At 44.1% G+C, this 23,251-nt stretch overlaps 3 protein-coding genes across 9 annotated transcripts in view; 1 reads left to right on the forward strand and 2 right to left on the reverse strand.

Annotated features, from left to right (window-relative positions):
* Positions 1 to 480, reverse strand: part of LOC147752523 (uncharacterized) — a 53,672-nt gene extending 53,192 nt beyond the window's left edge. Inside the window, exon 1 of the mRNA XM_086971353.1 lies at positions 395 to 480. The gene's annotated coding sequence lies outside the window, so the exon portion shown is untranslated. The remainder of the gene's footprint in view (positions 1 to 394) is intronic.
* The window catches only part of LOC111267519 (uncharacterized), a 265,929-nt gene that overhangs the window by 236,575 nt on the left and 6,103 nt on the right, over positions 1 to 23,251 (reverse strand). The gene's annotated exons all lie outside the window — the stretch shown is intronic.
* The window catches only part of LOC111267522 (uncharacterized), a 68,779-nt gene that overhangs the window by 24,546 nt on the left and 20,982 nt on the right, over positions 1 to 23,251 (forward strand). For 2 of the 6 annotated variants that reach the window (XR_015313845.1, XM_086971356.1), the window contains exons 1-2: positions 808 to 884; positions 1,920 to 2,047. Coding sequence is in view for 5 of the 6 variants with exons in the window: in XM_086971356.1 (XP_086827482.1) it covers positions 808 to 884; positions 1,920 to 2,025 (183 nt within the window). In the remaining variant the exon portion in view is untranslated. The other 4 variants (XM_086971354.1, XM_086971355.1, XM_086971358.1 and 1 more) reach the window with 3 other exon arrangements.

The raw sequence follows: 23,251 nt of genomic DNA on the forward strand, positions 1-23,251 counted from the left end.
TTCAACCGATTTCTTCTTACGAGACATTGGTGAGGACGCCAACAATGCAGCAAGCATGGCGAGAACAATAACTCCAACAGCAATAAGCTTAACAGCACACAAGCGCTCGTAGGAGCATCATGATGAAGGCGAACTTGACGGCCGGGAGCATGTCTCTGTCAGAGGTTCTCTCTGAGTCAAAAGATATTTCCGTCTGCCAGATCTGTTCAACTCTCGGCGGTAGCTACATCAAGAGCAGTAGAGTTACGACAGCTCGTCCCTTTCCTTTACCTGGCTTGACAGCAGAACCAGCGAAAAACGCGAAGAAGATATGGGGGATTTAAACCAAAGAGGGTGAACTCTCTTTCTTTCCCAACGAAAAAGTTTCGTGCGTGAGCACGTAGAAATAACATACCGATATAGGTGAATTTTACCAGAAGAATTAGGGAAAGAAGAAGGATCTTCTCTGGCTTGGCAGGATGGTCTCGTTAGAGTCGCTGGTGCCGGTGCCGCCGCTGACGTTCCTTTTGCTGGATGTTAACAAGCAGCCGACCAATTGACTGATGCTCACAGAAATATATGCGATGCACACACGTATAGATTTGGCGTCTTTGTCGCCATACCGTTGAAAGTTTACCTATTCTAAACAGGCTGCGGGGAAAATAGGAGCTTAAAAAGAGCAACAACCATGGAGAATGTAAGGACACTTGACTACAGCTGCTACCAGTAAGGGTGTGCTAGGGAAGCTACGGAACAGAGAGGGATAGACATACGAACCAAGTAACCGTGCGCAGCTTTCGAAGAATAAACTTGACGCTCGTGTCGCCGATGATGCTAATAATGACGCTGATGGCAATGATGTTCATGGTGGAAGAAAGCCGTTGGTGTTTAGCTATCATTCAAAGGTAACAAACTATTATATGCAATATCTTGATTATAAGCCCCTGTTCCTAACCCTTCGAATAGAAGTAGATAGACGTTAAGGCCTTATGACACTATTATGGACACATGAAAGGTTTAATATAATAATATTATCATACGTACATGCATTGATCAAAATCTTCGCATGGGCATAATAACTCAAGGGTATCGGTTTTCATACGGCACAGTCCTGTAGTATGCTGAAATCACTCTGGGTTTCGTTGACGCATACAGAGGATGCAATGTTCAGTAGATAGTGCACCTAGTAAGGGGAAGTTCGCTTAACAAATTTAATTTGATAATAAGCATGGATGGAAGATCAAGTGAATTCTAATTACCTAGATATAGGATCTGCAGTGATTGAAGTCAAGGAGGCGAGAGACAACCAGTTTATTACATTAAATATATACCACTTTTGCTTACCCGGCCAATGTCTCTTATCAATCAATTATAAATATCATGTTTGTTGTGCGTGAGAAGCAATACAGCTACCTGGATGTCAGGATAATGTTAATAATAATGATGATGGTAGACTGTCGGGTATGATAACGTGACGTGGTAGCTCCGACCTTTTCGGTGCTCGCTTTAATGGGGCAAAGCGCGAACCTCTGACATAATAGGTGTGCGGTTACCCCTTGTACCTCCACCTGTTATTGCAACACCATATATAAATCTTACACTGGGGTGAATCGTGTAAAGTTCATGACAGCAGTCCTCAGTCGTACGAACAAGTAGTGATTAGAAATCAAGTTTCAGTGTGAGATACCTAAAGGCACTCAATCAGATGAAACGTTGAGCTCTTCAGTCGAACAAAACGCTACGCAATTAGAATAGCTTCACCGACGAATGTCATCAATAATGCGTCACAATTCTACCCTATCGCAATACTTCTGCCCAACAGATGATATCGATACCAGCCTGTGCATACATAATAAAGCATATACATTGCATTGCATGGATTATATGTTTAATCTAGACATTTGAGTTGTGCTATGTTTGTCTTTTGTTCGATGTTTCAGGAGTTTCGTCTCATCACCTACGCCGCCAACGAACCCGTTACCGGAACAGTGTTCAATGACCTTCAGCCTAATCAATGACTGGCTTACGCACAAGAAGTGGCGCTAAGCTAACGACAGAAATCCAGAAAGTAATGACCTTTCTTCTCTCTTTTTTTGTACTTTTTTCGTGGCCAATTGTACGCGACAACGGCGCTGCTAGGTGGGCGGTAGGCACTATGGTACGTACGACAGAAAAAAAGGCAAACGTACGTACAACCATAAACGAGATGAAACATCGTTCCCGCCAATTTTTGCTCAGCAACCGGCTAGAACCTTCTATACCCTACCAAAAAGCTTTGCATTGACAAACTAAGCTTCTGCTAATTAACTAGCTACAGGTGACTAGGGCCTTCGAGACAGTCAAGTATTCTCTAGTCCCTAATTCCGCCAGCAATCCGTAGCAATCGTCGGGCAGTTAGCTTCTTGGGAGATGCTGAAGGCCTCAGGCAGATCTTGTCGTTACTGCGTTACCAAACGCCTTCCAACATTTTCCTTTTTCTTCTATGTTAATAATTCATATCTGTGAAAAATCGCGTCCGTTCGACAGTATACATCTTGCATTTTCATTATAAGCTTTATTGTTCGAACTGCATATGGCAGAACTGCTACAAGACGTCGCCTTACTCTTTGACAAGCTTGGCCATTAAATACACCTCATCTTCAAATACATGATCCTACTTACAAACGCTATGTGTAGTATCGTAGACCTGTTGCACTTTGTTACTTTCGTAGTATACATTTTTTAAACAGTAGTGGTCGGTTCGTCTCTTCAAGTGCAGTTGTGTGCGCTGGGAATAAAGCTGTCGTCGACTGCGTCCGCTCCGCAAGTAACAGGGGGCGAGGACGAGCTTTCATTGAAATGAATTATCAATTACACGAAAGTCTATGCAAAAAGCGAGACGTCGTCGCATGATCTGTTATGCCAGGACTAACGGCTTTCGAACAGCATAAAATACGAGTGGGCGCCCGCTCCCCCCCGCCCCTCGTTTGTCTGCTGCCTTGTACGAGTGCATAACAGTAGAAAGAACCCCAACCCAGATCGACAAACTGCCGAGCTCTCTGTTCTGCGCCGATGCGTCTGGAAAAATACGAGCAGAAGACTGAACCGTCAATGTTCGTGAAATGGCATCCGCTTAATTCACAGCGTGGCCAAAAGGGCGACCGACCGTCCAGCCAGCCAACCAGTACTATTTCAACTATTACAACTATAGTCGCAGAAGCCGGAAAGGCCTTTTTGTTTGGTTGCATTAAAGAAGCGTACCAATCCAATAGATTTACGCAAAACCTCGTTTCCATATGCTCGTTGTTGCTGGTTGTAGAATTGCTGCTAATGCAGGCTTTGTTAATGCGTAATCGTTGGAGAGCTTTTGGTCTCGACCGAGGACCGCTGAGCTAAAGGCACAATGTTGGAAAGAGTGGGACAAAGGGTGCCGACATCAACGGGCCGAGCGGCAAAGAAACCCAGACACGCAGAAAGAACTAATTCAGTCAGTAACCAGAAGCTTCCCTTGATCAACTGCAGCCTGGCGGTCCTTTGTCCTCTCATTCTACAATACCAAATTGTCCTATTCTTTTGTACTTCTAGCGCAAACCGTTTTAGCTTCAATTTTGGTCATGTTTAAACTAAATAGTTGACGACAGCTTTATGGGGTACTATCAGTTACACATGTGTTATTCTGTATAGTTTTATGGCAAAGAAATATTATACAAGTTTACTACCGATGTGTTATGTTATAACAGGTGCTTTAAGGATAAACTCGAATGTACTCAAGGACTTCGGCGTCATCTGACTTGGCTATTGCAATCCTGGCTCCAACAAGTATGACACTTGCGTGATTGCAGCCCGGATTAATGTTGAACGAGGACCAGCTGATCAGCTAATCCGCCAGCTAGACACCTGTGCAGCGTGCTTTGTAAGAGAAGCTAAGTCTCTGTAAGGTAATATTGTTGGATATGGGACGGCCTGAGCCTTTTATTTTCTACTGTTCGTTCGGTACTACCTGCTTCCTTATCTTGGCCATTCGCCCTGCACACTTTCCTGTGTCCACCCGAGAACTACTCGGGGTGGCCACATGTAGGACACCTATGCTTTTAGTTGGTGTTCACATCGGACAATATCGGATTTTAGGCTTTTATGCCACAAAATAGTTGCCCTCTCCGCCACACACACACACGATATGTTGTGGTATCTACGTCTAGACAGTGACGGTGGTTAAAACGGCAGCATATTTTTGACGTTGAAAGTCCATGGGATTGCATGATATCGCGGCAGATTGGTGATGTTGATGGTGAAAGCACGGGCTCCTGGTTCCCAGTTTGCCAGAGGATGACCGTCCAGCGTTCGAGCAACGAACGAGCAACTTAGTAGTTGCAATATTGGTGTGGTCATAATCGTTGCTGTTGTTTTGGGCTTAGGGTCACGTGGTACTGGCCTGACCGGTGGCTTGCAAGGGAAAATGCACACACCTAGGGGACGTATATGTAATGGCTGTTGAGGGCACAACAGCCCGTTAAGATCATATCCGAGCGAGCATCAAAATTGACTCAACTAGGTTTCGTGTCCGTATCTGGGTCCATCAGCGTACGGTAATTATCTCGTGTGCCACAGGGCCAATTAAGCTTATCAAACAGGTCACGCAAGGCACTTTGTCAAGCAACAGCTACTACTTCCACCATCCATCGCTAGAACAATAAACGCCATCGCCAACTTCACTCGCATTGCAAAATAACTAAAGGACTATAGAAAGACTTAACGCGAAAGAGCCTTCGTCCCAAGTGGAAATTCGAAAAATAATTGCTGACCTTAAGCTATCGTCATCATCGGTGGCAAACATTGGTATACTCGGTATAGCCCGCGGGTTACCTAACAGTCTGTTGAGAAGCGTGTCAACCTCTCAGCTGTAGAGGGATAGATGTATGTTTAGTCGTTGTGTGTTGGCTTATTGTATCGAATGACTTCACTGGCAGCGACTGCCTCCCTATGGGTTATTGTATAGTGGTAGACTGCACAACAACCGGCAAAAGTTATTCCTGGGGATAATAGTGCATTGGGAGCGGCTCAGTATGGGTGGTCTGTAAATGCGTGTCAGCCAAAAGGACTATTGTAGTTAGTATGTCTGCTGGCGGACGGAATGGAAGGAGTCAGTGAATGCTGTATCCGAGATCCGCGCTCGAAAGACTCGAACACCATGCATCATATATCATATGGCACAAATGCAGGTTGGAGCTCAGAGTTCCCAGCCGAAGTAGGCGGCTATTGACACTTCATCACTCATGATTAACGTTTGGGCATACGCACACGTCAATGCCTAGTCATGCAGGCGATACTAAAGGTACCGGCTGCGCAGATAGCCCATATAGATACTTACCTGGCTCTGCTGGGAAAAAATGCTGTTTGGATATATATTAGCCCATCATTGTACGTATTAGGTGCCTGCAGGGAAGCAAGGCTCGAGAAGTAGAACCCACTTAACACGGCCCCGCCCTGTTCGGCTGTCTGGATCTTCCTTTCACGACATCGGTGTGCAACTGTCATAGGTGCTAGTGAAGGCAGCGGTCGGCACCGGGCCTCTTCATATATATAATAATATCAACAATGTACCACCAGTGAGCGGCACTGTTGCCATGTTGACTTCGCCTTGTCGGGAAGCATCAACACCGCCGATAAAGTGGAAATACACTCACATTTAAGCTTCAGGTGTTTGTTAAGCCAAGTCTAGGCGTGGGACAACAGCTCAAGCTTGTCGCGCCGATGTTGATTTTTACGTGTCTGAGGGGTTCGTTTGGAAACAAGGACCGCCGTGCCTATAGAGATAGATAATAACATACGTTTTGTTGCATGTAAATATTATATATGGTACGACGTAATTTGGACTCGGCAATCGCCAGAAAAAGAAAGAAGTGAATAGATGGCCACTTTGGTACGTAATCTGTCTGTATACGAATCCCTCCGTTTATCTGGACTGCAAAATTCTCGTACATTTTACTCTGTAATACCGATATGTACGTTTCCATTATATTATCTGCATTCTGCTTGGGTAGAGTTTTTATATAGTTATCATTACGGCTATTACGGCTAATGCGTGCGCTATTTGGCCAAGGGTAAGCTTGTTTCATTTATCGACATTTGCTTATTCTTACTGCTACCATGCTAAACTGCGTTACCTCTACGACAGCCTCTGAACACGCTCGTTTTTTATGGTGACAATTACGTCCTTCATTGTGCTAGCTCTATTTACTATCAACTCAAGTTTAGACACTATATGTCTGCATGCCACTTGTTTTTGCATAAATCGATAAAAATTAATTTTGCAGTACATACTTATGGTAAATCTATATTATGCAATAAAAGCAAATAACCCACCCTCTTCCTGCACCAGCCAGCCAGCTGCTCCTGCCAGCTGATGTCAAATCAAACACACACAATTTCGTGGGAAAAGACCACTTTAAGATGAGTATGAGGTACTAGCAAACGTCACACGAGCGAGAAAGACGGGTCGTTGTATGTTGAACATTTGCTTTTCGCACTCATGTGTGGCTTCCTGTGTGAGGCCTTGTGAGCCTCTTCTTATTCAAGTTTTCTTTCTCCTTTTCGACGTCGAAGATAGAAATGGAATGCGTCGGGAAATAGGGCCACCGAGAGGTCTGTGTCAACCTCCAGTTTCACTACAATTACCGGCTCTTTCTATCTTTCTTGCTCGATCGACAACTGCCACCTAACTATCCTGCCAGCGCCCACCATCCTTTTTGTTCTACGGAATATTCAGCGCGTTATGAGGAGTTAAAGAGAGAAGGAGAGAGAGAGGAGAGTAAGTACAAAATTTGGCAGACTCGAGCGTTCATTTACCGACCTCGGCCTCGACTCTCAGAATCACCATTGCAAAGGACCGGTAACTTTAGGTTCATAGCAGTGACGGTTAGCTACGGGCTGCAGACGGCAAAGCCATAAACCTATGATGTTATACCTTTTTGTTTACTTTCCGTTCCTCACTTGCAATTTCATATCTCGCCGCCACTTTGATGCGCTCGTTCTGGCTCCTTTACCTTCCTGACCCCGTTAACCTTCTTCAAGCTAAATCCCTTTTTCTTAGTTCTCTTTTAGCCCGCTATTTTTCCTAGGCTTTCGTTGTCGGGCTTTGTCGTTGACAAAAATGTAGTTCTCTGAGCTTCTAAACAGTCTTTCTTCTGTCTGATTCACTCCGCGGGTGAATTCACTTCAAAAGCTTCTCAGGCTCTACGAGTGAAAGCTGCTTTTCGCAGGATGTAGTTTGTACCGCTGGAGTATGCACTTCACTGGCAGCGGTACCTCGCTTTCCTGTCATGCCCCTGAAAGAAGTCGCTGACTTTTTTAATGCACGTGGTGGCGTAGCAAACGGCGATACCAACGGTTGTACTGCTAGCGGAAGTAACGGTGATCGGGATATTATTCTTTGTAGAATTCTACAAGCGATACAATGCCCTCCTCCATACGGAATATTAAAAGAAGTAGAAGAAAAGCCTGCTTGGACAAAAGTAAATGTTTCTCTGCAAGGCTTTGCTACTGCTGCTGAATACGCAAAGTCAAAACTAGACAGAGCAAAAAGGCGAGAGAGACCAAACTAACGGAAGGTGCAATTACAGGCGGAGCACCAAAACAATGCTTACCCATCCAAACTTGTGCATTCCTGGTTTGCCCACAGCATACTTTTAAGGCAATCGCCGAAAGATTTTAACCTACTTACTTCATCTCTTGAGAGACAATGGTCATAGCAATAGCACTGGACAATGATGAAGCAAGTATCAAAAGTCGTCGACAAGACCCACTCGATTTCATGGGCTGCGTCTCTAGGATTGCCACGATCGACATTTTAATGACTCTGGTCGAGTACAGGTCGACGCCTTATTTGATACCTGCAAAAGTTATATTCCCCCCGTATAATTCAACTTGCCTAAAAATTTCACAGGCTACCTTGAGGGGAAGCGTTTCGAACAAAAGGACTTTAATGACAAGATGATGCAGCTTTTGCTCCAGTTACTATAACTTGTTTCCTGCTATGCTATTTGTGCTAGTGTTGTTGCTATCTCCAAACGCGCCAAGAAAGATAAAAGCAATTAGTTCAACACCCAGTCCGGTACGTTGCTTGGTTACATAGCTGGGCAGTTTTGACAAGCGTAGACTGGAGTATGCACCGGCATAATCCAAGCGTGCCTCTGATCGCGTGGCAAGGCTTATTATTCCCGCAGGCGATGTATCTGAAACGGTCAGCGGCTGTGGCGTAATGGGGATCAGATCTCAACTTTCTTCAACTTTCGTTGCCATAACGCACGCGCTATCCCCGGACGAAGTTTTTATTCTGCTACCATTACCCACAATACATTCACATCGACAGAAACACACGCAAAGGCATAGAGGCCGATCTATCAGCGACTAGAGTTATGGTAATTTTGGCGAGCGAAGGCCCACCATCAGCATTCCCATTGTTACCAGAAACAACTGAGAATATGGTGTCAAAGTTGATCTGCTCTACTAAAAAACTAAATGAAAAAAAGACCGAACGCTTTTCCGGCAATAACTCAGGCGGTATAACTGTGCGCAAACAGAAGGTTCCCAACAAAACAAACCCATACATAATGCTTGCGACATAACCTGCGAGCATAACTGGAGTTCCAGTTCACCATAGATTAAGCCCTAGTGCAGTGAGGATGAGCTGAGTATTAGGTACGCTGTCGTACAACGTTGTGCTAATTGAACAGAACAAAATACTTGGCGGCTCAATAGAAATTTTGTTTTATCAATAACCAGTTAAACGGATTTCATAGGAAGCCCGACGTTTAAAATGGTTAAAATTTTTAGTTAGCTTATAACATGACGTAAAATTTTTGCATATCTTTTACTTAACATAGTTTGTTGGAACAAGCATAATCGTAATCTTTTCGACCTACCTTTCGTACTGCACTAAATAGTACAAATTTTGACGGATCGGACTGCAGATAGATCGAAAATAGTCGAGACGCAGGTGGTAAAGCTTTCGCAATAATGGCATCGTTTCGTTCATTCTTACTGTCATTTGTCTGGCTTGGCCTGCTTCAATAGACTGTTTTTCTCTATTCGTTTTCCTGGTCCTTGGAAAAGCTTCACTATTCTCTACCCACTCCCCCCCCTCCCCGGCGTTCTTTCCAGCCATGAGGAAAAGCATTTCCTCGTACGCCATCTTCCACGGAAGTGACTACTCGCTGAAGTGTAGCCCCAGCGGGCAGAAGGGTTGAACCGGGAGCGAGCGGCCGATCGATCTATCTTCGTCTTGACGCATCATCATATCGTTGAGTTCAGCTGGGCTGCGGAAAAGACTTTAGTTCGCTGGTTGTTAGCTTTTTTATTGCTATTACCTTTTTTAAAGCGTTTATCTTTTTTCTCTCCTTTCATTTCTGAAGATTGGCTGCAACTTGATGTAACTATTGAGAACTAAGCCGCCAACGCTGATAGTGACTCCGTCAAGCTCATCTATCCTACCTAAACCTCAGTTCTACTTTGCACGCAAAACTTTCGCCTTTTTTTCTGTTTTTCTTAAGATCTTTGTCTTTCTCTACTTATCTTTATCAGTTTCCTTCTGACTTTTCGCGGCTTCATCCCTTTATGCCCACATAGCCCCCGCCTTCACCCTAGTCTCCCCTTTTCTCCCTTCCTCTCTCGTGCCGATTTTCCCGCTCGCCCGGCTTCTATGGTAATGAACGGAGCTATGCCTTGAAGAATGAGAAAAAACTGCGAGTATGAGGACTAACAACAACAACACAAGACTAGTAGAGCGGCAGCATGGGGAGTAATAAAGGAAAGTTTTTTCAACAGCGACAACAGGAGTGAGCCAGGCAAAACAGCCTCGAGTCAGCTAGAGGCAACAACGGACGGCAGTCCGCACGTTGGTTCGTAGCGATGGCGAGAGTCGGTGGCGGTTGCTCGCTATGTCCAGCCGTTCGAAGCTTGATGGGGCTATCGATTTCGTTTTTCCTTCTCTGCTGTTTAAATGGATTCGCTGTCTTTTTTTCGTACAGTGCCAACGCTTCTCATCCCTTTCTCTTTGGCAGAGAGAGGCAGTCGGCCATTTCTAACAGTTGCGGCTACAACAGGCAGCGCGTCGAAGCCGGGGGCGATACGTTGGCACGCTGCTGGTTGCTTAATCGTCTCTTATTTTGAAAAAAGACTAAGAAAGAAGAAAAGGACGCGTTACTGCCCATAGTGAAACTAGAATGATTCGGGCGAAAAGAAATAGAAAACGAAAAAAGGAGAATGGCACTAGAGGACTTTTCCCTGGCGAACTATTTCGTAGCATTTTCGAATATGGAACATGGCGGCATAGGACGAATGTGTTCTTGCTGAAGGACAACAGGTCAATCCAGTCTCATTTCGTTTGTTTCGCTGGCCTGATACTCCAGCAGCTTAATTACGGTAGTTAAGAAGACGAAAAGCTTAGAAAAAGCAAATCTCTTTCTACCTTAACAAACTTCACTCACTTTTCGCGCTACGAACTAGAGACGTGATGATTGAAGGTGCCACCACTTATGGAAGTGACTTCGATTTACCTATGGGTGTATGCAACTTGCGTCTAACTAGTCTTGCCGTCCTTTTTTCTCTCATTGGGTCTGAAGTTTCTCTCTCCCCTCTCTCTCTAGCTCTCTCTCTCTCTCTCCCACTGTCTTTTTTTGGCTTTCTGCTTCTACCGCTTCTGCTCTTTTCCCTTGTGGCACAGTCTCTCACCTGTGCAGATCAAGTACCCAGCCAACTAACCAGCCAGCGTACCAACGCAACGACACCTCGTAGAGGGCAGAGTAAACAACGAAAAGGGAAGAACTAGGGTTGGAGCTGGTTTGGTACCTAAAAGATCAGTAAGAAACTGAGAACAAAAGGGTGAATGGACGCAAGACCCCTTAACTGGTGCGCGGTCATGCGAACACAGTAGGTACAGAGTAGGTAAGCGAAGCAGTGGAATTTGTTAGTATTGCACTCATTTAGAGGACGAGTTATGAGACACACCAACGAAGTAGGCACGGTGGGCGCAAGCACAGACGTGTACCTACACATCGACACGCCTGTTTGACGCACGCATTCCCCTACTGCTGCCTGGTGCTGTTTACTGTCGTCTGCTTTGCCTACGATGGCCAAGGGCTAAGGAAACGAAGTGGTTAGGTTGATAGGTGCATAACAAAAGACTAAAGGAAGAGTCGGCCATCCTTTTCACCATAACGCGAAATAACAACTACAACATCGGCATCGTTATCAACACCAATCATAAAAGTCATCACTTGCCTTCGACTATTTCCCTCATATAGCGCATTATTTAGCTGCTTTTGAAACAAAGCGATTGACAGCGAGACTGCGCTATTCTGCTATATACGCACTGGATAAACACCAAATACAATAAGCAGACGAACAGTTGCTGATCTAATGACTGCTTATTATTTTCATTGCTAGTAATCGTATGGCTAACAGAGTAACGACATAACATTTTTCGGAGGCAGCAAACTCGTATATATATAAGGTCACATATAGACGACATATATGCAAGTTGAAACAAGGGTCATTATCGTTGTACAGCTCATAAATACAAATACATCAATTCGACATCACAAAGGTGACTTCATGGAATTCCATAGTACGGTCGTTTTTTGTTTCTAGGAACCTGGAAACTCTGAATCTTTTTATCTTGAATTTTTGATTAGGAGTACAAGGGTTCTCTCGCAACGCTTGCCCATGCAGCCAGATGAGACTGGTTTATTCCCAGATGAACTCTTTTAGGTATAATGGCAACAACGAGATTTAAAACAATCTAAGCTACATACTTATTATCAATGCCGTAAAAAAATCGTATCTTTATTAGAGTTTCATTTAGACGCAACAGAACATCGAAGTTTCTCAAGTAGTACGTAACTTGCTTGAGTGGTAAGAATCAAAACCTAACGCTTAAATCTCGGAGTGAAAAAAATTATATATGTGACATATATGTTTAATCGCGCGACTTTGACATATATGTGGAACAAATCACCTTCTACTTGTATCGGCAGAACTGTAATTGGTGTTAACATTTTTGTTTGGTGTGTGACACTGGTAACTGAGTCACATTTACTAAGAGTGAACGTCATGTTTAAAAAACCACCTGCTCATCCTCGATATTAAATTGAATGTGGTTTGATTAACTTTGGAGTGCAACTGTTAAATTGCCATGATTGGTAAAAGCACCATCATCGTCACATGTTTCTATATTTATTTTTGGTTGCGTATAATTTTTTCGTATTCGTTTATTATGTTCAGAGCGTCTACTCGCAGAAATGGCAGCAGTTTCATGCCACAACATACGTCACCTATTTTTCGAGCCCCATTTCCTATACGACTTTTGATGCGTACAAATTGCGCACACACGTATGTGTTCACGCATCGCAGATAATCCTAACGTTCTGCGAGAACAGCAACCGTGAGAAGTTGAAGACAGTTGCTTTACAAGATCGAGTCAAGTTACCGCGGGCGATCTGGGAAGGAAACAGGTTAAATCCCTCTTTCTTTCTATATTCCTTTCTTCTTCAGTCTACTTTGATAGAGTTGTTTACCATTCGCTTGTGGAACGCATGATCGAGAGAAGAAAATGTGGATGGGCAAAAATGAGTAGATACAGGAGAAGGCCAAGCTGAATTTTCAGGCAGCAAAATATCATAGGTAAAGTCTCAAGTCCTCAAAGAATGTCACTCTTCCACGAGAAGCGAACAGTTCAGCCGGCGTCAGTCCAGTTGACTCTGTTGGGTGAAAGGCAATGAGGAATTGCCACTACCTTGACCGCTTGGACGGAACTGCCTCCAAGAAGGAAGGCCATTCCTTTTTTTCTGTCTGGATGGTAAACGGCGGCGGCGAAGGCAGCGGGTGCAGAAACGAGTGCCGCCACCGATGGGGTAAGGTCACTTGCAGCTTATTGACAATCGTAGGGGCTATGCAAGTAGTGAAGGTGGGAACTTCGCATCAGTTGCTGTAGCAGCTCTAGTAGCGACTCAACGGTGCTGACTCGTCAATTCTCTTAATGCACCACCGTTCATAGCATCGACTACGAAGAAAGTGTCTAGCTTGAAATGCTTTTGCTCATTTCGCTTTTGTCCAATATTTGCCCCCTAAGAGTTACCCTAGTCGAGCAGCAAGCATCAGTATCAGTCACACTAGAAAAGTGGCTTTCTTAGGTGGCATGCGACCTTTGCGTGCCTGTATTGCCTTACTATTAAGGTCTATTCAGTCCACGCTTAGAGCGTGGATGAGACTAACGAACTAAAATTGCACAGGACAACGGCTGCTGGTAGACCACCCAGGAAGATTTACAATAATATATGCGACAAAATAGACCATTGCGAGTAGTACGCAAGTTTCTTAAACTACTGCGCAACAGGACGACTTGGCAAAGTACACAGACTTGAGTTCCGAATGTGTACAGCGGATAACGAGTGGGTGTACCCGTGTGGTGCAATTACTTGCTTTTATTTTTCTAAAGCAGGCATATTGCATGACGTACGATCAAGCCAATTACGTTTATGCGTTGCTTGTCAGTTGAGGTAAACGAACAACCGTAGACAATAGGCCGATTCTGTTGTAGCAAGAGCTGAAAGCTGCCGGCGTTGGCATTTGTTTGTGGTATGTTTGTGTGTGGCATGGTGTTTGTGACGCAAAATTAAAACGGTATGTCGAATTTTACACCTGTTAATATATCATTCATTATGGTGGCGCTTCTTTTGCGCACTTTTCACCTACAATTTTTTCAGATATCTGTACAGGTAGATAGTCAGGGACAAAATGTTTAATAGGCCATCTGTTGTACTCGTGAATCATGTATTCCATCGCTTACATCGGTTTGGGTTCCATCCAAAACCACCTGTTTTAATGGGCGGCTCTTGTGAGCGACTCCCAATAAATAAGGCCATAAATAAAATGACTATGTATAAACATGGGTATGGGGTGACGAACAGTAATTCTTTAGCCCTTCTATAAAAGTCAACAAAGCTCACAATTCCAACAACAACAGAAAGCTGGGTCAGCCACTCAGTCTATCATCCTATTCGCATCAGCATCAGTCGTCGCAAGGTTCGTGTCCTCGTAGCCTTATCAAGCCAGTTCTCGCTGGGACGCAAGACGAAGTTGTGTACAGTCCGCTTACATTTAATCGTTTAGCGACGCTATTACCAAGTCCGCTAGGTTGTACGTGCCTATTCTATGTGCCATCGGCATAGGCAAGCTGTTGACCATTAGCTTATTCTTTCGTCAGGGAAAATAATAAGCTAAATCACTTCAAACATAGCATGCCAAGCTAGATGCTGCAACAGCAGCAATAACGTTTTCACTTGCCCCACTATTACCCCCCGATAGCGCCGTCGGCTACCGCTGCAAACCTATTACTTGTTCAGTCTTGGCGAGACGATCAACCTAGCGCGTACAGCGTACATCAGGGTATGGGTGACTGCCGCACAGGATGACCAAAAACTTACCAGACCAAGCCAACTTGGACTAGCCCATATACCCACCGTTTCATCTGGCCGATGGCTAAACCTGCTACGAAGTTCGTTAATTACTATCAATAAATGGGCTAACGTAAAATTGTAAATGCTATTTAAGAGAAGGTTTTAGGGGCATTAATAGAAGAAACTAAGTATAGGGGGCGACAGTGTTAGCATCAGCTAGGTGGTTTGAAGCAGGAACGGATTTCGTTCTTAGTTTTGCTAGCATACCCAACAGCTAGTTAAGAGTCGATTGGGAAGGCATAGGCAGCGAAAGCAAGCAATGAGCCCATTTTCATTTGGTTAGCTGACGGCACTGTCGAGCCCGGGAACGAGATCGATGGTGGAGCTTGAGCGTAATCGTAGTAGCGGCAGCAGCGCGTGCTTTTAAGAATGGTATGCATATTCTAACTGGAGTTAGCCTTACCAATGGAATCGCGATTTTGAGAGTGGATCTGGCGCTCTGCAACATAAAATAACCAGCGTCTGGCGTTCTGCCGCTCCCATATTCCGCTGTTCCAAGTCTGGTCCCACTAAAATCCGGTAACTGCTGCGTTTGCCGCACCATCGCACCAGCAATGCAACAAAAGCTAGTATAGAAATAGTATCCAGGACTAAGACAGTAGCAAGGAAGCGAAAATCGCGTTATGGATAGTTTTTTTTTAGTTTTCTTGCACTTTGTCGTGGTTGGCTCCTTCGTTGCCTCTTCTTTTTCTTTTGCTTCCCTGGAACGCAGTAAAAAAATTAACTCCTTTACGCTGGATAGTGTCGATTACAGCAATAAGCGACAGCGACAGTGGTAGCGTAAGGCGGATGTCGCCGGAACGGCGCGGTTGGACGAAAACGCAGTAGAGAGGACTGGGCAATCCGACTAGTTGGACCACATACGATGGGCAAATATCGAAAGAAAAAACCAACCAGTGTGTTACAAAGACTCGAACAACAGCAGCGGTGCCGCGTAGTAATATTGCAGTTACTGCGACTAGAAGCAAGATAGCAGCGAAACATGGCGGCACAAAGACGTTGTTTTACATCGAGTAAGCCGACCTTTATATGTTTTAGAGTTAAAAACAGTCGCTCTAAATTATATGGTCGTATGAATGACGCTATGGTTAATTAGATTAATTAGGTAGAGAGCAATTTGGCAAATGATTGTAGGTAGTCAGTTTGGGAAAACGTCGCTCAACAGACTAGAACGGACCTAATAATATAGGCGAAAAATAAGATATGTATGTTCTTGGTTAGTCAAATGCTCTAATGTCTTTTCGATTTTCTTTGAGTTTTGTATAGTAGAAAACTACGGAGTTCATAGGTCTAGTACGATTTAGATGTACTGTATCAGCAAACGGCCGGTTCACTGATGAACACGTACGCAATAATGCCTTAGTGGTCAGATGGTCGATTGGTTATTGGATGTCCTGGATGGTGCCTGGCTAATATTATCCACCAGTGTGCTTCGTTCAGAGAAGGCATAGAATAACAGGGTCGGACTGCGAGTGTGAGAGTGGCGGAGACCTAGATATCTAGTCGGCCGTGCTGCTGAGCCAAGCGAAGTACGTTGCCCACCATCCGAGTTTAGTGGACACGTCTGAACCTGCGAGAGGATGAAAGCTTCAGGAGAGCGTACGTGCCTCCTCAGTGTCCTTCCTTTCCCAGGCAATAGCCTAAAGGGGTAGGACGGCTGCCTGCCTTTTTCCTCAACCAGGTCATCCCAGTTCAGACCAGACCGAGCCAACAAGGGCAACTCCGCATCCGCCTCCTCAGATCTATTACTATCTTTGAGACCATGTTCCATGCTATGCTCAATGGCCACACAGCCCGATTCCATCATTGCCATCAGTGCCTCTCAATATATTTCAGAGTTTCCAGCTCAAGAGGCTTCGCGGCCACTTGATATGATATAAGAAGCAAGGATGGCCAGCTCTGACGGCTAGGGCAACCGTCTGTTCCGACAGCTCGTTGCGTCTGCTTGCGGCTGCCACGACGGTCCATCGATTCAAGCGGGTTAACGCGGCCGGAAAAGAGGGGCTAAAGTACTCGAAGTGGAGGACCATGGGACGCGTTCAAGATTTGAAATCGCTTGGGTGTTTGCCAGGGGCTAGGGGGGACAGACTCTCATGTCGCCATAGAGCCAGTAGTAGCAGTAGCTCTGGAACTGAACAGATGTGACCTCAGTTTGGTTCGATTGCCACCAGCCTCCGCTTTGGTTCTGACGGACGATACAAAATGAAATATCAATCCATAGGAGATCAAATACAGCTGCCCGATCCCCTACCTGTTGGTAGTACTCGTCCGACCATATTTCCATGGAACATGAGTCTGCTCTATTGAAATAGATACACAGAGGGCGAAACGAAGACTTCTCAGATGGCGGACCGCTGGCTGGCTCGCTTGCTGGCGACGGCTCACTGATCAACGCATTCATAAGCTAGGTCAGGCGAAACTTGCTGGAAATAGTGTCTCTCCATGTATGTAAGCGAAAAATTTTTTTCCCAATCATGTAGACCTTTCTTGAGGCGCCTTCCTATGAGATGATATTGAAGTGAACTGCATTAATATACTTCTGTGATGTGCGGAAAATATACACACAAATGACATGACCAACGTATCGAGTGAGTCTGGCGCGGCTAGCCGATATTTTTTGTATAAAATGAAATCCACGATGTTTGTTTGACTATAATACGTACAAACCACAAATATAATGATATATCGCCGGTTTCTATAGTAACAAAAGTATAGTATAGCACATCGTATAATGTAGTTATCGGAGTTTTCAACACACAGGCTAGTGGTCGCAACAAAATTTTCTTGGCAAACATTGAACACTGCTTGTCCTGAACTCATAATAGGGCATTTTTTTCCACTTTATTAACTGAGCTTACTACTTTTGATTGAAGATCAGTCGATTTATTAGACAACGACTACCGACTACACTATATTTCTCCTAAAGAGAAAATCGATGATGTACGTCTAACTTGACGAATTACGTTGTTTGCCACTGGTAAAATTTTAGTTATCGTTCTCTTGACGTAACTGCCGCTGTCGAAAGATACAATTGACAGGGTATGTGCTTTTCGTGGATAAAACATACGGGCATAGCGTATGAGCCATTTGAAAAGTTATTCACCTCAACATAATGCCTTCATTTGGACGTATTTATCAAAAAAAAAAATGAAATAAATGCAATCGCTTTAATATAATTTTTGCAGGAATAGGCGAACGTAGGTTGTGCAGTATGCAACGTCACCACAAACGTCTGTACACAACGGCTCCTTCTACGATCAGACCATAGACAAAGAGAAAGCTCTCTAACCGGCTTCTTATCAAACCATTTTCTGCAAAACACGCTGAGATTTATGGCTTTAATAACGTCACTTAAATTTCTCTAACAGAGTTCAACCTTTGAGGCTGACTGTATTATTATACAATAGAAGTTTTTTCCCTTGTATAATAAACAATTTTTCTCCAAAACTGTTTTTCCTTGTATTAAAGAATTAACGTTTTTTACAGCAGGAAAAGTCTGATCTCTAGAATCACATGGTAATCATGTACCCAGAGCAGCTAAATGCTATTTATCTAAGATATTTAGAACCAATTTATATTTTTATTTATCTTGGATGAATGAAATTTCAAGCTACTAATCAATCCATGGAAGACCTCAGAATCGATACCTTAATTTCATTCCTATAGGGCATATGTTAGCGTATGTTTGGTTCGCATTGGGGTTGGCCCGTTATCACATATATATATATGTGATAACGAATCCATAATCGACGCCCTCTCTGCTTGAGGGTTACATATACACAATACGCGTACTTTACGTATTATCTTTAAAAATAATATTCATAAAACGTATAATTTTAACGCCAAATCTCAAAGGATGTTCATATCAATTAAAGAACGGTATCGGAAGCGGCGAAATAGATTGTTATTGTCAAGTTCCTGCGCTGATCGTTTAAACACTTACAAATATTCAGAAAAGCTGGAAATCTCCAATGTTGTTCGGGGTGCGATGCGGCAACGGGTTCCGCTTGATGCACAAACGCCCAGTTCCTGCTGCCGGGTTATGTCAAAATCAATAAGTAGACTGACTAATAGACTGTTTAGAGCAGAAGTGAGTATAATAGTAATACTTGTAAGAGCAATTTCTTATTGACGCTAGATATCAGCGCTTCGACGAATCGCAATGTTAGCGTCGGCATTGAGCCCGACCGTCTTAGTACACCATATGGATAAGCAATGATTACAACTCCCTAAATTTTTATGCCTTTACAAATCTCCTACCAGAACAATGTACGGGTAGTACAATAGCAACAGTCACAGTAAAGCTGGAATGGTAGAACTGCTCTATTATTTAATACCTCGGGGGCAAAACTGCGACCTTTTAGTTGCCCGTAATTGGTACGATGATGATATTGCGCGCTGCTGAACTAGCCTGAGAATGCGAGTTGAGTCCACACCTAAACTTGTTTAATGTTTGAAGTCGGTAGTATGGATCAGGTAGTATGGATTATGCAAAAACTAGCCCTAAGGCTTCTTCTCCTTCACTATCGCCATGACCACCAAAAAGACAAGAGTAGTTGAAGTGTATTGAATCAGTTTCAACTTCGGCCTAGCTGTTCACGGTCCTTCGCGGCTAACCATCCCTTGAAATAATAGGAAAAGCCTTTTTTTTTCTCGGTGGTCTTTTACCGCTGAAATATCGCAACATGCATAGATACACAAATCTTACAGACACAGCGTGACATCACACGATATCTTCTTTAAATCTCTTTCCCCCCATCCTCTGCAAGCGTTCTCAAGAAAGACGCTCTGACAGTTTATACTCTTTTTCTACACCTTTTTCTGCCCTATTTCGGACCTGGTGGCAGGAAATTGCAAGACGAAGTTGTCGTGCTACTCACTTCGGGTAACGGCCGGCCGCTCTGAAAACCACTCAAGCCTAATCACCGCCGTACATCTTCGTCGACGGTTCTGCTAACGAGAAACGATAGTGCCGTTTGGTTTTACCTGTGCTGGACTATTTAGTGACCTCGCCATCCAAGCCCCAGGACTAAGCGGACCGACTCGGTGAGTCCTGTAGCAAGTTTTCAGCGGTTTCCCGCTTCAAAAGCGGGCGCTAGCTAGTTACTTTCCATACTTTGGGGTTGCCGCCCACAACCAGTACGGCCAAGCAAGACAAATGTAGATGAAACAAAAGTAACCACTGAATCTTAGCACTCCCGACTGCTGGTCAACGGTTGCCGAAATCCATGGAGAGCGCGAAGCCTTTGTGCTTTTAGAACAATAGTAAAACTCACATATATATAGTCACAGATATTGTCATTCTCGTAGAAACGCTAAAGGTCTTATTTCCTTTTAGCTTTGCCTTCTTTTGTTTTCCTTTTAGCTGCGTTCCACAACTGTCATAGTCTCGCGCTGTATTCGACGATCAAGATGGCATACAATTGCTCTTGCTACAGTTGCTGGTAGTTTGGTTGCTGCTGCTGTCGCTGTTGTGACGTTGAGCGTAATGGGTGTCTTTCTCGACTAGAGACTTAGTATGTCCAACTGTGTGTCTGTGTGCGTGCATATGCATCTATGTGGCTATTTTACTGCTTTCAACACATGGCCTGCAGTGAGACCCAACCAGCCCAACGACCGCAGACCAGTATTGTCCCGCGTTAGTCTCACGATCAAGCCCTCTGACAAGCTGAATGAACGCAAACATTATAGCCCCGGAGCAGCTACTCCCCAGCCATCGACAAGTTTCAAAAGAAAAGAATGGGAACAAGGACGCATTGGATGCCCAAATAGTGAGAGCTCTAGCTGCTACATCCTCAAGCCGAACGTTATCCGCGACCGCGGATGACCGGCTGGATCGTGGTAGTGCTGTTGCTAAGTGTGGGCGGGTAGCTACTAAGAAAACTATTGCGATCCATCGATATGGATACAAGTATGTAGTAGCTCGGTCCACGAGACGGATTGGAAGCTTAACCAACAGCTCCCTTCTGTAGAGCTCGATCAGTGACACTAGCCGTTCCCCCACACGGAACAGCTACCGTTACAGGTGCGCTATAGAGACAAAAACACCTTTTAGATAGATATTTGCCAGATAACGACCTCCCACTTCGTATCTTGATGTGATTGCTGTTGTTATTTTTCCTTTTCTTTGCTTGCAGATGTGATCAATGGGGGAAGCGACGTATAGCAATAGCAAAGCCGGTAGATAGTATATATAACGATATATACTATTCGCCTTTTTTCTCTCTCTCTCTTGTGTATAGATATATATGTGTATATGAATATATACGTATATATGGATAGAGAAGGGGCACAGCTAGGATACAGTTTCCACTCGAAACTATTCCGTATCTAGTAGAAAAAAACTAGCTATATAGGTAAACACAGAGCCATGTAGTAGCTTTAGCGACAACAGTAGTGGAACAAAAGCGTAGCTTAGTTCATATAGTACCGTGTTTATCGGCCGCAGAAAGGGAGGGAGGTGGGGTAGAGAGAGCTGAGAATTGCCAATCCCCCATATAGGCACCCGAGTGCTATTGGCTGCTCGTCTTATCCCAAGCGGTTGAATTGGCCATCGCTACTTCGATTTCTTACCCATGTCCGCCATGTCCGAAGCCCTTCCTCGGTGTTGCGGATCTAGTGAGTAGCAGTTTTCTGTCGCACACTGGCCTCCTCTCGCTACAAGGCACTCACATGTCCATTTCGAAGAAAGAAAGGCGAGAAAATGACCAAAAACTTTATACCTTCGTCCTCCCAGCTATCCATCTATTTCGTTTCGGTTCGAATCTCTAGCCTTCTCTGATCCTTTCTCAGTTCGCCCGTGGCGAACCGATCGGGCAAACGCAGCTCAGCACCAAGCCTGCTTATGCCGTCTTTTCGATGTTACTTCATCCCGTATCCCATTTTACCTAGATTTTGGGTTCTTTCTTGGCCAATTCGATATCCTTATTTCCCTATTCCAGCGTTACCGCATGTTGCTGCTATTTTACCTCTGTAGCCCTTTTTCCGAGCCTGTCGGCTTAAATCCACCTCTTTTCCCTCCTTTCTGTAGTAGAGCTTCTGAGCCCACAGGTGCCACCTTATCTACCGACGTACGTCTGATATTTTTTTGAGCCCCATCCTGCCGTCGTCTCCGATTTACAAGGCCTGCTGTCTGATTCAACCGTCTTCCTTTGATTATCTATCGGTCCTGGCTCGGCTTATTCCTTTCTGCCCGTTTATTTCTCCTGAGTCGTCGTCCGCTCGATGGCTGCTAAAGGACCATAACCTAAGGCCTGGTACCACCCCACCCTGCGAAACCAAGGGTGGTAGACCGGTTTATAGCAAAATGACCACTCGTAGTATTGCCCTTCAGCGAGGCATCACCCTTTTGCCTTCCTTATTATCATCTTGCATCACAGCGAAATTATTGAGATATATGACTAAGACATGGATACAAGAGTTGGAGTTCAAGGATGTGTTTCACCACATCAAAGGAAGATAATCACGTCGGTCTACATCTCCCATTTATTGGTCACTGGCTTCGAAAAGGGCCATGGCACGCACGGTTGTTGATTGGATGGGTGGTTAATATTGTGGACGCTTTGCTACTTCAATAGCTTGTTCATTGGGCAGGTCCAAGGATTGAGATGAATACATCGTGTGACCCAGACGCGTGCGAGTACGATACTCTTTATGTCAAGGCGTGCACACGTAGCGAAGCGTGAACACAGTGATATAACAAAGTCCATAATATATGTGCAAGACGCTTGACACTAATATCTCGACGACCACCGGGTGCAAGCTCTGCTAGTTCTTCGCTGAACTATCATCATCATCGCTATTGTTGAAAATTGAAGTGTACGCACTTACGAGAGTACCATATTTATTAAATCTATAATACTCAGACAAAGAAGATACATAAAGTCGTATACTAACATATTATTTTTCAGCGTTTAAGAGCTAAATGGAACACTGAGTTGTCTTCTTATGAGTCTATAAAATCGAAATCTTTTCACAAAGACCAGACACATGACCGTCAGATATACAGAGTTTTACAAGTCAGCTGTAACATACGTGTTTATCATATATATTTACTTGTGCTTCCTGTCTGCACTGTGATGCTGTAGTTAAGCAATATTCCGATTGCAAACACCTCCTTTTTCAGATTTGTGACCTTTGTAACTCAGTTGTTGATCTCGCGCTGAGGTAAGCCGCGTTCATTCTCCACTCACCAACACCAGAATTTCCTACACGTAAGCAGCCTCAGGAGATCCCGATGCGTTGAGTTAGCATAACCGATACTTGTGATCGTGCTACCACGTGCAAGAAGTCTCTCTTTTTCCTTGTTCTCTAATTAGCTAAGACCCAGAAAAAAAAAGGTGCAAGACAAAGTAGTTATCGGGGAAAAATTAATGCAATCATTTTCACGTCGATATAGCTGATTCAATTCTAGTCCAAACCGCAATTCGTTTAATCCAAACACTTTTCACAAACGCAAATAACCACTAATGGAGGCATTGTAAGATGGTCTTTCTGTCACTATTTATAGTAGTTTATCTGTATAAAAATAACCTAACCGTCTCCGATGTATAACAGCGGTGACCGCCTTCTGTGACAGCTCGTATGAGAGTATGTCCCACAATGTCAGCCTAGAAACAGCTATATAATACATGCTATTTTTCATTCGAAAGTGAATAGCAACTTTCCCTATTGAGAAAACAATAGGCTATCATTATTATTATACAAATACCGTTATAATAATGGTAGTCGTAACTTGCGCCCATCATCGTGTTACCACAGCTCATAATAGATAGCCTTAT

The sequence above is a fragment of the Varroa jacobsoni genome, unplaced genomic scaffold (assembly GCF_002532875.2).
Source record: "Varroa jacobsoni isolate VJ856 unplaced genomic scaffold, vjacob_1.0 scaffold_1196, whole genome shotgun sequence".
Classification (NCBI taxonomy): Eukaryota; Metazoa; Arthropoda; class Arachnida; order Mesostigmata; family Varroidae; genus Varroa; species Varroa jacobsoni.